Source organism: Macaca nemestrina, chromosome X, assembly GCF_043159975.1.
Source record: "Macaca nemestrina isolate mMacNem1 chromosome X, mMacNem.hap1, whole genome shotgun sequence".
Classification (NCBI taxonomy): domain Eukaryota; kingdom Metazoa; phylum Chordata; class Mammalia; order Primates; family Cercopithecidae; genus Macaca; species Macaca nemestrina.
The window spans coordinates 91,030,054-91,044,855 of NC_092145.1; the positions used below are offsets into that span (position 1 = coordinate 91,030,054).

The window sequence follows — 14,802 nt, forward strand, 5'->3', positions numbered from 1 at the left end:
GTCCAATTCTGACAGTCATTGATTCTAAGTAGGCCCTGACAACAGGCTTGCAAGTTGGTTAGTTGTTTTTGTGACCACTAGGTCCTAGATTGGCTTTGTCCAGGGTATAGCTGAGCCTTGTGACCTGAGGGCCCAGGTATATCAACTGGACTAAATGGGGGACAAAAGTCAGCTATCTGCTTCTGGGAAAAGTCAAGCATGGAGTTCCTAAAAAGAAGACTGCAAAGTAAAAAATATAGACAGTGGAATCAGCCAGATCTGGGCCTGGGGGACCTCAAAGAGCACCACAGATAGTGTCCTGAGCAGAAGGTTGGTAATTGATGCTGAGATACTCTTTGACCCTTGATAAAAAGCTATGAATATAGCTTTAAACTACAGGTCTTAGTGGTGTTCTGGGTTGGGGCTGTATGTGCTTACTGAGTTCTAACAATGCCCACTTGGGACCCATCTTTTCCAGGAGAGGGGAGACTTCTCTATAAAAATTTACTTTAGTAGGCCAGTGACCAGCTTTTCTTTTTCTTCACTGAAGCCAAAATAAGGAGAAATTGACTTTTAGTACAATTGGAAGAAAGCAAGTTCAACATAAAAATGAATGTCCTCAGCCTCATGGGCACCTATGATTAAAGGTGGCTGTGTAAATCTCCTGTAGGGTTCTTTAAGAATAGGAGCCAACTGGCTTATGATATCATAGATGGAGTTCAGTGTAGGTAATGAATAGACATTGGTAGTACAGTTTGATAATTATAGGAAGACACAAAGTTAGAAGACCCAGCTTCATAATGTGTTACTTGTCTTGTTGGCTGAAGGACCAGGTCACATTTCTGAGCCTCAGTTTCCTCATATTTAGAATATAGGTAAATGGCCAGGTGCAGTTGCTCACACCTGTAATCCTAGCACTTTGGGAGGCTGAGGTCGGCAGATCACTTGAGGTCAGGAGTTTGAGACCAGCCTGGCCAACATGGAGAAACCCCCATCTCTACTAAAAATACAAAAATTAGCTGGGCATGGTGGCGTGTGCCTGTAGTCCCAGCTATTTGGGAGGCTGAGACACCGGAATCACTTGAACCCAGGAGGTGGAGGTTGCAGTGAGTCAAGATTGCGCCACTGCACTCCAACCTGGGTAACAGAGTGAGATTCCATCTCAAAAAATTAAAATGAATGAATGAATGAATGGTAATAGTGAGGCCCAGTTTATTCCGTAAGGATCAAGTGATGGAGTATATATGAAAACACTTTGCAAAACGTAAAGCATGAGGTATTTGAAAGGTGGTGTTGTGAAAGGTCCTGCTGGAAATTCATTTTTTATCTATCCTGAAGAGCTCTCCCTATGCCTTACCTTCTATGGAAGGCACAAAGACGAATTCTGAGCCATGACAGATGCATCAGGCAGGACCTGAACAAAACATGTTAACTTAAGTCAAAGATCAGCGTGTGAGTATGTGTGTGCGTGTTCATATATATGTGTTCATATTTGTTGTGCATTTATTTTGAGAACCTAGGGTTATTCTGTGGCTAGCGTGTTGGAGGGCAGATATATGAGAGAGGATATATATTCCATAGACTATTTCGATTATCTTTAAGTTGTTTTAGTTTTGGTCTTATGGAGCCATTATTGCCTTGAGCAAAGTAGGCTGATGGAAAAGCTGACTTCTAGAGGACTTGTTCAGAAATTCAGTGCTGGGGAGAGAGTGCTTGAGTCTCTTTGCCTGATAGGCCATGTGTTCTCTATTCTGGAATGTGTTACCTCAAATGCTGAGAAGACTGATGGCCCATACAAGCTGGAACAGTTGAGGGAAAAAGAAAAAATAACACAGTGGGCAGGATGGTAGAGAGAGGCAGACTACCTCCCCACCCTCACCCCATCCCTATCACTGTGCTTAGATGAATTTCATGAATGTGTGTTTGCTCGTACAGCAGTGGAATAGATGTCTGCCTGCTCTTGTGTGGAGCCCAGTCCTGCTAGCCATAACGTCTGGTGAGCAGGGTTAGGGTCCATTCCATGCACAGGTCCTGCCTTGCTGGGTGATCTCCAGCTCATCTGTTCACTTCCTTGTTAAGTTTTGCCATCCATCAAATGCAGAAGTCAACCCCGACCTCTCCCCCTACCGTGTCTCACAGAATGGTTGTACAAACCACTGAGAGAATCTGTGCTAAAGTTGAGTTTCTTGGGTGTAAGGCATCACAGAAAGCCATATTCTTTCCTACCCATAACCTCTCTGGATGGCATCATGTGTGAGTGAGAGGAGGAGGCTGCAGGACTGGGGTCCATTATGCGTGAGGAATGTTATGGTCTGTTACCCCAGGAGGAGGGGCACAGTGGGGTTAAATAATGTACCACCAACTCTCAATTAGTCAGTTCCAAGGAGGAGGAGGAAAGGGGGAGGAGCACAGGGAATTGAAAGCAAATAAGCTTGATTCTCATTTTAGCCATTGCTTTCAGCCTCTCCACCCATTCCTGACCCAGAGCCACCTTGAACCACCAAGGAGAGATGGACTGGAGCTTTCTTTGTTCTGCGTAGGAGGAGTTCATGATTAGGGATAAAAAGCATAAGACATATGTAGTACATATTCATATTCTGGGTCATTCCATGCACTGACTAACAGAGAGTTGACAGTATTGTTTGTCTTGTAGTTCAATGGAACTTGTGTTCCAGTGCCATCCCCCTCACCCCTATCTCTCACCACTCGAGTATATGAGTTTTTCTATAAGTAGTAGAGCTCTGTGGGTGGGGGAAGGGGCAAGCAAGGTAGCTGTGTGGACTGAACACATTCTCATTTTGTCTCCTAAGCTGATCACTGGAGATTCCATCGTTAGTGCTGAGGCAGTATGGGATCACGTCACCATGGCCAACCGGGAGTTGGCATTTAAAGCTGGCGACGTCATCAAAGTCTTGGATGCTTCCAACAAGGATTGGTGGTGGGGCCAGATCGACGATGAGGAGGGATGGTTTCCTGCCAGCTTTGTGAGGGTGAGTGTCAGTCTTCACTCTCCTCTCCTATTTCCTTGGCTGCCTGTACCTGGCTTCCCCTTCACCAGCCTCTGTTCTCCTGTTTATTTCTCTCCTGGTGGCTTTTCTCATATTTTTTTTTTCCTTTTTTTAAATTGTCTCATACAGAGAACCTGGGCTTCCTTTAATCTGTGCCCTTTTAATTTTTAGTCTTTTCCCTTGTCTCTTGTTTAACACCCCCCACCCCACCACCTCCCACCTTTGTACAAATCACTTACCTTGTCTGGGTCTTGGTTTCCTCTTTTGGGGTTGGCCTTGGTGGTTTTTGAATAACTTTTTAACCCTATATTGCTGTGAACTTTTGTCTTTCTTATCTCTTTTTTTCTACTTTCTATTTCTCATCTTTTTTATCCTTTCTTCTCGTAGTTTCTTCCCATCTCCTTCTCTTGCTCCTCTGCTCTTCTCCTCCTCTCCTTCCTGTCTACTTCATTGCCTCTCACACCCCTGTGTATTGTCACTGTGTGTTCAGATGTTAATATAAGAGTGTGAGCTCCCTGCCCCCCAGGGGCTGGAGCTTACTGATATCAGATTTTACTTTTTTCAAGAGAATCAAGTGGCTGGGATCTAAATGTGCCGGGGGTGGGAAGCAAGTGGCATGTAAGGTCTTGCAAGCCTTCTGCCTCTTTGACATTGTACCATGAAGAATCTGGCCCTTAACAGAGAGGCTCTTGGGAGGAATTTCTCAGCAGCTTTTGCTTTTTCTGGGTTACTGTAAAGGAAGTGATCCCAATGTGCTTATGACCTCAGGGTGCTATGGGGAAAGAACATTGGTTAGGTGTCTCAGCTCTTATTCTTTCTTGGAATTGTGAGCTGGAATCAGTTATTTGACTATTTTGAGCTCTGATTTTCCTCATCTGCACAATGGTCTTGACAGTTCTTTAATGCCAGGGCATGTCACAGTGAATGAGATAAAACATGCGAAAACTGCTTTGTGGCAAGACAAGTACTGAAGCCACATGAGGGTGTGTTATAACCATCCTTACTACAGCCTATCACATTTTGTTAGTTTCTCCTGTAAAATTAGGCCGAAGTCTTCTAGACCCCAAACAAAAGATCAGAAGGGCTAGCTCTAGGGCTCGTAGAGGTTGAAGGGCCTTAAGATTAGAATTATGGCAATGTGATATAAAGAAAGGAAGAGGACATTTGGAGTTAGAAAACTTAAGATACAGTTTTACTACCTTCTGGCTCTATAGCTTTTGGTAAGATTTTTAACTTCCCTGAGCCCTGATTTCCTCATCTGAAAAATAGGGATAACAGACTTTTTGTAAGGAATTAGATCATACATGCCAATAAGGTGTCTAGCACAGTGCTAGACAGATATTAGGAACTTAGCCAATGGTAACTTGTTTTGTCATAATTATAATAATCACCACCACCTTCTTAGCTCCAAGAAGGTCCATATATCAAGGCTTCCCTTGAGGTTGATAGAGGCCTCCTTCCTCAAGGCAAAAAATCCAGAAAGCATTGTTACCTGGTTGGGACAGTTTAGGTGAGGGCACTGCCTAGAAGCAGAGGAAGGGACAAAATTACCTCTCATTCCCTTCTATCATGAGAATCTTCTAATGAAATATCCAATCTTTTCTTCTCTTCTGTCAGAGTCTGCAAATGCCATCTGTGTCCCAGCTCATCTTTGCTGGTTAATGAATCAGTCCCAGGGATAGTCAGAAAAAGCATATCAATAACCACAGACCTTCAGGACTAATGTGAGGTCCTGTATGCATACAGCTGGTATGTCTTGTGCTTACAGACCTCCCTCTTTAAAAGAAGGATTAAACTGTACCCAATGATGATGTCACCCAAATCCAAATGCATTTCATTTTCAGGGAAATGTCACTTTTATAATAAATAGTAAATCCAAGGATGGGGGGAAATGATTGAGCAAGCCAGGATTGCTCAGGGAAGCAAATGACAGAGCCAGACTTCAGAATATCAGTGAGCGCCATTAATGTCCCTAAGTCCGAGGCCAGGAGGAGTGTTCCTACAGGAACACAGCCCCAGCAGCCACTTGGTATAGAGTCTAGCCCAGGTGGTTCTCAACCCTGGCTATATAATAGAATCACTTCAGTAGCACAAAAAACAACAAGAAGAACCCAGACAAACAAAAACACTAACACCCAGGCTCCAGGCTAGTAAAATAAGATCATTTGACTAAATTGGTGACTGACATGGTGCGGTATCTTCATTCCCTACCTGGAAGTCTCATTGCTGACATTTGAGCCCTAGGATGGATAATCAAGGTGTTTAGTGTGGTTCTGTTCAAGTTAGCCCTACCTGTTGTTACACATTAAAACCCAACCTGCAGTCTGGGAAACCCAGATTCTTGCCTCAGTTCTATTATTAGAATTGTAACTTGAGCAGCTTCCTATGCATCTTCAAATATCAGTTTTCTTCCTTGTAAAATGGGGACAATTCAGTCTTGTAAAAATGCTTTGTTACCTGTGATATGCTGGATACTTGTAAATACGAATTATGATGCCATTTGGCCACTGTACAGGAACTTACCAGGTATATGTGTCTTCAACCTATTCACATCTGTCTCCTCTGTTGTTCAGAATTTCATACTTGTATGTGCTTGTGTGTGTGTGTACGCACGCGCTCAGGTTCTTTCCTTTCTGTACTGGGGACATGGCTTCACAAGAGCAATGTAGGAGCTGATATACCTTCCCAGTAGTAGGTAAGGTTAAATGAATTAAACTTGCTGAACATCAGTCCTCATATCTAGTTGTTGACATCTTCAGCTGTTTTCCTGGGCTGGTTTCCCTGCTAGGAGCTAAGGGTAAACTGCTAGGATATGATTGTGTCTCAACTCTCATGTCTGTGGTGGGCCTCCTTTTGTCTAATAGGCCCTAACTTCAAGTCATTCAGGCTCTTTTCCTTTGTCACTGTGCATAAAAGGAGGCTTTTTTTTTTTTTTCTGACTTTGGGCCATGGCCTGAGGAGAGCTTGCTGCCTAATTAAGGGTAGGTTGTGAACAGGACACATTACAGCCTGTTACTGATGGGCTCATGTGACAAGGCACGGGTTTGGTCAGAAAGTAAAGAGCTTGCTGAGGTGTTATCAGGAGCTGGATATATACTTTTCTTGTTCTTTCAAATTCTTTATTTCTCTCATTTCTGGCCTGCTTGGAAGTACGGAAATGAAAGGATGATCTAAGCCAGTCATTAACATCATTTGTTGGTTTTCTACAGACCAAATATCATGGAAACCCAACTTTTCAAAGGAAAGCCCATTGTTCTAGAGTGTGACCTGGCTTTTATTTGTATTTTGTCTCATTTTGGCTGCAAAAAGAGATACTTGGGAAAAGCTTTTCACCTTTATGAAACCCTAGATTCACTGTAGATTTAGAACTGGAAAGACCCATCTTAGCCAAGAGTGGCCAACTTAGATGCTTACAGGGGCCAATTAAGTGAGTGAAGCAAATTGAGACAAGGGGCGCCTGTGTCCAATTGGGAAATCCATGCCCCATCTAAGGACAGCAAAAGTGACTTGGATGTTTTCCATCATTAGAGTGGGGTATAGTGGAGAGGAAAGCCCAGGGGGGCCAGATCTTCTAGTATTTCAAGAAAAGCCAGGAATTGGATTTTTATGTAAAACTCTTTATATTTAAAAATGTTAATGAGTAATTCATATTTTTAAAGAAGCACAGTGAGCATCAAACAGAACACATCTGTAGGATAAATTATCTCCCAAGGACCCAGCTTGTTGCCATTAGTCACCCTACCTCCACATTGTATAAATACTGAGGAGATATGGGCCCAGAAAATGGAAATAACTTGCTTTCTCATGTAGGGAATTAGTGGCAAAGCCAGGACTTGAACCCAGGCCTCCTGAATCTTAAGACAACTTTTTACTAGACAGTCTTTGTCTAATAAGTTTAATGTCTTGGCTTCCTTTGGTATGTTTTCTGCCAAATTGTTTTTTTCCTGTGAATAGGTCATATGTTCCTGTTTTCTTGTAGACCTCGTAATTTTTTGTTGAAAACTTGGCATTTTGAATATTATAATGTGGTAACTCTAGAAATCAGATTTTCTTCTCTCCCCAGGGTTTGCTACTGTTGATTGTTGAGGGTTGCAGTTGTCCATTTGTTTAGTGACTTTTTCCAACTATTTTTGCAAGACTGTATTCTTGTTATATATGGTTGCTGAAGTCTCTGTTATTTTATCTCGTTGGTCAGCCAATAACCTGACATTTCCTTAAACATCTGGAGCCAAGAAGAAAAAACAATACTACTTTCCTGGTTTTTGCCGCTTGATTCTGAGCTGGGGTACTCACTTGAGACTGTGCCAGGTCATCAATTCTTTTGTCTCAGCCTTCTCCTCCTGTTTGTATGTAGATCACACATCCTCCAGAAATACAAGCCTATGGTCCTCTGAGGTTTTTTCTGAGCATGCGTCTGGTCCTGGGCATGCGTGTTACAGTGTGACTTCCCTGGTATGCATGATGGCCTTTATTCCCCAAAGAAACTTCCTTTTTCCCAAAGAAACTTCGTTTTTAGCTTCCTCCTTCTTGTGCTATTGCATCTGTTTGCTGTTTGTCCTGTCCACAATCCCTTGTCCCAAGTGGGCATGAGCAGTGTATGTCTTTAAATCTTTCAACAAAGGCAGCCACAGCCTGGAAAGCCTCTCCAGCCAGAGGTCAACCTCTGTGCTAGTCCCTCAGTGCCAAACAGGTCAAAAGGCGCAGCTAAAATATTGTAAAGAACAAGGTCATTATCTCCTGGCACCAGAAAGCCACACCAGGAATGTGGGCCACTGTCACTTCAGCCACTGGGGAATGAGGGATGGTAAGGGGATAAGCAAAAGTGCTTCAGTGCTCTATTACCGAATTTTTGCTGCCCTTTTCTGCGTTACGCAGTCCCCTGTAAGTTGCTGCAAGTTTTGGATTAGATTCTAGAGTTCTAAAACAATGGGTTCTATCATTCATTGCCAGTTTAAGGTTGTTTCAGTGGAAGAACTGATTCTTTGTGTGCCCTGCTCCACCACTTTTAGTGATGTTATCCCCTTCTGAATCTTAATCCTGTGCTTTCTGGCCTATAGCACAATCAGGAAAGGGCAGGCTTGGGCTGCTAACAAGACTGTTAACACTTGAGGACTTACCTTCCATTCCAGACTAAAGGCAATAGTGTTTTTGCTTTCTTTAGAGGAGTTTCAATATACCAACCCTTGTTTATCCATTCAAGCTTCAAAGTGTTCATAAGTCTCTAGTCTTAAACATTTATATCATTTATGTAGAAGGTCTTGCTTGTGGCTCTAGAGGTAGCACATTATAGGTTGTGAGTTTAGGCTGACATTAGCAGGGAGAATCTTTCTCCCTGGACCATGGCAATTTCTCTCCCCTGTACTAGAATTTCAAATGGCATTATTAGAACTAATTTGCATTCACAGAATCCATCTTAATGGCTTCTCACTATGCACATTTTTTGGATTACATCATCTAGTACATCATTTGGCTAATTGGGGGTTTTTTATTTTTTTCTTTTAATATGGAGACCTCTTCAGCTCAGAGAGATCCTTAAATGTAGCTGTTACATCACCCAGATGATTCCTCCAAATTAGGTAGGGCAGGTCACCCTCATAGAAATCCCATGTTGAAAGCAACTTTGAGAGTCATATAGCCTATCCCTCAGCCTCCAGGCAGGACCAGAGCTAAAATTACCCTGGGTTTTTGAGAACCTGGCCAACATCTGTAAACCAAGCTTGACCTACTCTGTTATTTCCAGCTACTAGCCCTTATGCTGTAGTGTGAGCCAATGTCTTGAAATATGTTGCTTTTTGCAATAGGAAGATGATATTTAAGAGTTGGCACCAGTAGGAGACATTCTGAATTGTTTTCTTGGCTTTGGGGCTTTCCAAGGCCCTATTGTTGACCCATAGCACGGATTTGTAACCTGGGTGGCTGCCTGAGTTGAGGCTATGATCTTGGGCCTGGCACCTGTTTTACTCTGTGTAATCAACCCCCCGGGTTCATTTGGGGATCAGCTTAGGCCTTCCTAGCATCATGTGTATACTGCCTTGGTGGTGTGATGACTTGAGAGGAGGACCATGACTGAGTACCTGGAGATGAGGTCTGTTTCTGTGGCTCTTTGTAAAGTACAAAATTTTTGGAAAATCATCATACTTGTATATATCTTTTTTCTTTTTTCATCAGTATATTTATCATTATGAGTAAGAGTGAAACCGCTTATCTTTATACGGCTCTAGTGCTATTAATATCTTCTCACCAGTATTTGCTGAGTCCTGAACAAAAGTGACTGTCTAGTGCTTAGCAACAGCCACCTCCTGGAGTGGTCTAGACAAGTGCTAAGGGTATCTGGCATCTTGAGAGGTCTGTTGTCCTCTATATTAGAGGGTCACTAAGGAAACGGTACTCAGAAGAGGGTGGGTCCCCTTTTCTTTAGTTTTCGGAGGTGAAAACTGACAGATAGCTCCCTACCTCTTCAGGCCACCAGTTATACCTCAGGACAGATCTGAAATAGTTTGTCCTTGTGTTGAACTAGAATCTGTCTTTCTGAAGCTTCTACTCATGGGAAGGGTGTAAATGTCCAAGAGAACTGGCTCTGGAGATAATCTTTCTGGATTAAAATCAGAGTCTTTCCATTTATTAGCAAAGTGACCATTGTGTGCTTCAGTGATCTCATCATTAAATTGAGGATATAACAGCACCTACCTCATTAAGTTGTCGGGAGAACTAAACAAAATACAGGAAGAGCACTGACAATGGGGTCTGACACATAGGAAACACTCAATAATAATACTGGTAATACTTGCAGCAAACTCTTAATATAAATGGTAGAAATAATATCCTCATTTCTCCCTGCTCCTCTCTCAAACCCTCTGGGAATATACTGACTCTCCACTCTGTCTGCAGCCCGTCAGAGATCTGAAACCTAAGACCAGGTCAGCCAAGCCTCTCCTGTCCTCCAGGCTTCTGAGCTTTCATCTTTTAACCATTATTTGGATGAATCAGCTTCTTGTTGCTGCTATGTGTGAGTGGCTAGACTGGGGCCATCTGGGCATTCAAGGCCCACTCCATTCAGCCACTTATATGAGTACATGGGCTACATGGAAGCCTGGACATGCTGACACTGCCAGGCTTTCAAGACTAATAGGAATTATATTACAACTAATGACCCTGCTGAACATGTAATTGGACAATGTTCTATCTTGGCTGTTCTGACCTCTAGCAACAGGCATAATAATGTTACTAGGGCCATACATCAGCAGTTAGTCTCCATTTATGAACAAATAAATGGTGGAACACTGTGTTATATGTAGGAACAAAGGAAAGGATTGAAAACCTTCTTTTTAAGATGTCCTGGGGGAAAAGAGCCATAATAATAGACCTGCAAATTCTGCCCATTCGTCCAACTCTTTGTTTTGATAAGCTTATTAAGGTAGTACAGTTATTGACATTGCTGCTCAGTAGAGCTTGACCCTGAATGCCATGTGTGGGATGGACTCATTCCCACATTTAGTTACATATAAAGTAAGCATAGCTTACTGTTAAGGGTACACTTAATAAAGATGCTATATATGGGACGGGGCCAGCAGTAGCCCTGAAAACAGTACAACAGATGAACTTGAATTTGGGGAAGGTCCTGGAAGTTCACTTTCCCTTGTGGGTTGGGATAGGCTGAGAGTGTGCAGTGGGTGAGGACCCTCCCAACTGAAAATATTGGGAGAAAGTCCAGCACAGTAGGTAGAGTGTAGCATCAGTAGGCAGCAGAAAGAGGGTGGCTTTGTTGTCATGACAAGTGACTGGTATTACTTGGTCCAACATCAGGTTGTTTGGTGTGCTTCAATAAGCAGGTAAAGCATGGTGACCAGGTATCCAGAGGCAGGGAGTATATAGTGAAAATGGTTTCTTAATTTGTAGAATTAAGGACTTAATAAAATTTCATTCACCCAACAGATGATTATCAAATGGCTACTGAGAAAATACAGAGGTACTCTAGACCTTCAGCCCATCCTGCAAGAGTCTGATAGTAGATATGAAAACTTATGCATAAGGGAGGTTATTTGCCTAAGCTCTGTTACTTTAGTAAAGTTCTTTCCCTTTGCCAAATCTCACTTTGCTCCTCTGAAAGGTGGAGGGGTTGGAACAGATATACTCCAAGAACTTTTCTAGCCCTTTCTCCATAATTTCTTTTTTTTTTTTTTTCTTTGAGACAGGATCTTACGCTTTTGCCCAAGCTAGAAGTGTAGTGGCATGATCATGGCTCGCTGTAGCCCCAAACTCCTGGGCCCAGGCAATCCTCCCACCTCAGCCTCCTGAGTAGCTGGGACTACAGGCACCCGCCACCACACCCAGCTCATTTTTGTATTTCTTTGTAGATGCAGGATTTCACCATTTTGCTCAGGCTGATCTCAAACTCCTAGACTCAAACAGTCCACCTGCCTCAGCCTCCCAAAGTGCTGGGATTATAGGCGTGAGCCACCATCCCAGCAAATCTTTTTTTAGTTGAGGTAAAATAAACATAACATCAGCTTCCCCATTTCAATCATTTTAAGGTATACAATTCAATGCATTTGCAGTGTTGTACAACCATCACCACTATCTAGTTCCAGAACTTCTTTATCACCACAAAAAGAACTCCATACTCATTAGCACTCACACCTCATTCCTCTCTCCTCTCAGTCTGTAGACGGTATAATGTTTTGTACAAATGTTAGCAAGTAGAAAGTAGAGGATAGTTAGGGAAGGGATTAGATTCATAAGAAGTGAGGTCGGGAAGAGGCATATGACTTCAGTAGCTACAGGAGACTACATCAGCCTGGATACAGGCTGAAAGGAGTAAAAAACATAAGATAGATGTTGCGGGAAAAGCCTCAATAGAGAACAGGTGCCATCTAGGGCATTGGTACTATCCTGGAGGATCAGAAAGTAATTGAGACCTTGCCAGACTTGCCTTTAACTTGCTAGTAAATGGCATAGCCCAAACAAGATCGCATTCCAACTCCAAAGCCAGTGTTTTGCCACATCCACCATCCTGAAGTGGTTTTTTTTGTTTTTGTTTTTGTTTTTTCTAAATGTCTGTCAAATAATTGCAAGCTTTCCGGGGGATGAGTAACTCAGGTCGGCTTGATTTCAGCATTCTCCCTAGTGTGGCTTTCGTAATGAAATCAGTACTTCCATATCTGAATAGCTTAAATAGAAGCCTTCTCTTTATTTTAGCTCAAACAGAAAGCAAATCAAAGGAAATACAGAAGAAATGAACTTCTAAAGGTCCTGGCAGAGCACTCCTTTTGTGGCCACTTAACTGATTAACCTAAATTCTATCAAAGTCCAAGCAGGATAATTCCATGAAAACCAATGAAAGAAGAAGACTTAGGGGTAGCGTGGAGTGTAGTTCATAGTTAGGGAAGGGATTAGATTCATTTTCTTGACTGGGAAGGAAGTTTTCTTGACTGGGAAGGAAGCTACGTTATCTGTGAAGGGTTTCCCTACACTCCAATCCACCCCCATTCTAGCTTGAGTTCTCACCTTAAGAAGCCTTGTCATGGGCAGAAATCATCAATACCTCCAGCCTCGACTAAATAAGTCTCCATTCGTTGGGAAGGGTTTTTGAGTCTAGTTGTCAAGGAGGTGGCATTTGGAGTATAAGAAATTTGGGACAATTGTGAAAGCAATTACAAAAGTACTTCCTAAAACTCTTCCCTGACTAGAAAGGACAGTGTTTCTCATATGTTGCTTCATTGTTCTAGGGGCAGATGATACCAACCTAGGGGATAATAACAAGAACAGCTAATATTTGACTCAGTGCTAGAAACTGTTTTACATGCATTACCTTGTTTAATCCTCACAACAGCCCCATGAGATAGAAAGATATTATTCTATTTCAGAGATAAGGAAACTGAGGATCAGAAAAGTTAAAGTGGCTTACTCTGTGTTACTCCGAGGCAGTTGTAGAGCCAGGATTTGAAATCAGTCTCCTGAGTCTTCACCCTTTACAAACACTGTAATAGACTGTCTCTCCTAATTTTGGCCTAAGAGTCCGGAGACTGCTTCAATCCTGACTGCCACTTTGATGCATCCCCCTATCTGGCCTTGGATTTCTCATCTGGGAAATGTAAAGAAAAAGGTTTGCTTGCCTGCCTTACAGGGCTGTTTTGAAGTCCAAGTAAGAGAGTCTGTGGGAAGGCACTGTTCTTGAACTAGGTTTTCAGAGAAGCCAGGGACAAAAGAAGAATGATAGAAAAGAGTAGGGAAGGCCTTCGTGAAGAGGGAGTAGGGGGCAGGCATTAGAAGGATACAAGGTACAGAGGTGTGAATAAACAGAATGTGTTGGAATGAATGGAAAGGGTAGCTTGCCTGAGGCCACACGTCTGTTGAAGAGCAGTGAAGCTCAGTGGGTCAGGCCCATTTTAATGTGCTGATGGAAAGCCATGAATGCAAAAACAGGATATTCACACAGGTCTTTTCTTTTTCTCTTTTTGTCTGTTATATAACAAAAATTTTCATTGCTCTGGTTGAGCTCCTTATTTCTCATTGTGTCGGTGCTGGAGAGGGAGAACAATTTGTTAGCAGCCTTCTTATGATGATCCTTCATATAATTAGTGACAGTTATTAAATCTTCCCTTGAGGGGTAGAGGAGTAGTTTCTGTGCCTGACTGTACATACCATGCTGATTGTCTTTGTGCCAGGCAGGAATGCTAAGTGCTTCCTGGCATGCACTTTCAGGGATCCCTAAGCACTTCTGATCCTCCTGAAGGCTGAGAATGGGGCTCTAAAACAGGGTGTGTGTGTGTGTGTGTGTGTGTGTGTGTGTGTGTGTGTGTGAAGTGGGAGCTCTGCTTGCAACTAACCAGGTTCCTCTCAGTCCCTCACATTCACCTTTGTATCCACACCTCGCCATTGCTTCACTGTGGTGGCAGAGAAAAGGCCTTTTGGTGACCTTTGTTATGGAAGAGTTCACGTTCCCTCCATACTCTCTCCTTTATCTGTGTTTTTCCCCTTTGTAGTATTTGCTGAGATTTTTGGCTGGCAACTTTATTCAGACAGAGACAGAGCTCATGATTAGAATTATCTTAAAAAGGAAAGGGCTGCCTTGGGAGACACTGGTCTCCTCATCACTCGTTGTGTTCAAGCTTATAGGCCGTGCAATTGCTGGCAGGGTATGTTGTCAAGGGAGTTTATGTATTGATTGGGGAGCAAGGAGTGGCATGGACTAGTCCACCTTCCATTTCCTTTATAAACTGATTCTATAGCTCTGAGAGTCTATTGTTCAATGAGACTGGCAATAATAACCCATCACCTTCTCAAAGGATGTCTTGCTTTTTACTCCTCTCTTGTTGACTAGATTTGGCCTTTGAAAATATCAAGGTGAGATTTAGACAATACCACTTACCCATTCTCTTCTTAGAAATGTTACACTGCTGGAGACAGGGGCCGGCTGGCTTTCTAAGACACTCCTTGGGCCTTTATTGACTTTATGAAGGAATTACTGACTGGATATTATGGTAGTTTTCTTTTAGAACTACTGATCCATTTGCAGGGAGGGGCTACTAAAGATGTTGAAGAGGGTGTACCAAGGGCTGGGTAATAATCACTTTATCATATGGAACAATGGTGAGTCTGTTGGAATATTCATATAGGTATATAAATGCAAGGAGAGAGGTTGACAAGGATTTCACAGAAAATCCATAACCATGGTTTCCTCAGGAGAGGTAGAATATGGTTAGGATGGGGAACAGTCAGGGGAAATTTCACCTTATCTAGACAGTTTCAGCTTTTTATGTATCTATTTTTATAGAGATATAATTTCTATACCATAAAATTTACCATTTTAAAGTAT

General features: G+C 42.5%; 1 protein-coding gene across 16 annotated transcripts in view; it reads left to right on the forward strand.

The window, feature by feature from the left end:
- The window catches only part of LOC105476714 (Cdc42 guanine nucleotide exchange factor 9), a 179,866-nt gene that overhangs the window by 84,575 nt on the left and 80,489 nt on the right, over positions 1-14,802 (forward strand). For 10 of the 16 annotated variants that reach the window (XM_071088441.1, XM_011732900.2, XM_024791225.2 and 7 more), the window contains exon 2: positions 2,790-2,969. The exons of 4 other annotated variants lie outside the window; for them this stretch is intronic. In XM_071088441.1, the coding sequence (XP_070944542.1) occupies positions 2,844-2,969 (126 nt within the window). In that variant the 5' untranslated portion in view covers positions 2,790-2,843. Of the gene's footprint in view, positions 1-286; positions 310-1,958; positions 1,976-2,789; positions 2,970-14,802 lie in introns of those variants that run through there. 2 more of the 16 variants (XM_011732904.3, XM_071088442.1) reach the window with 2 other exon arrangements.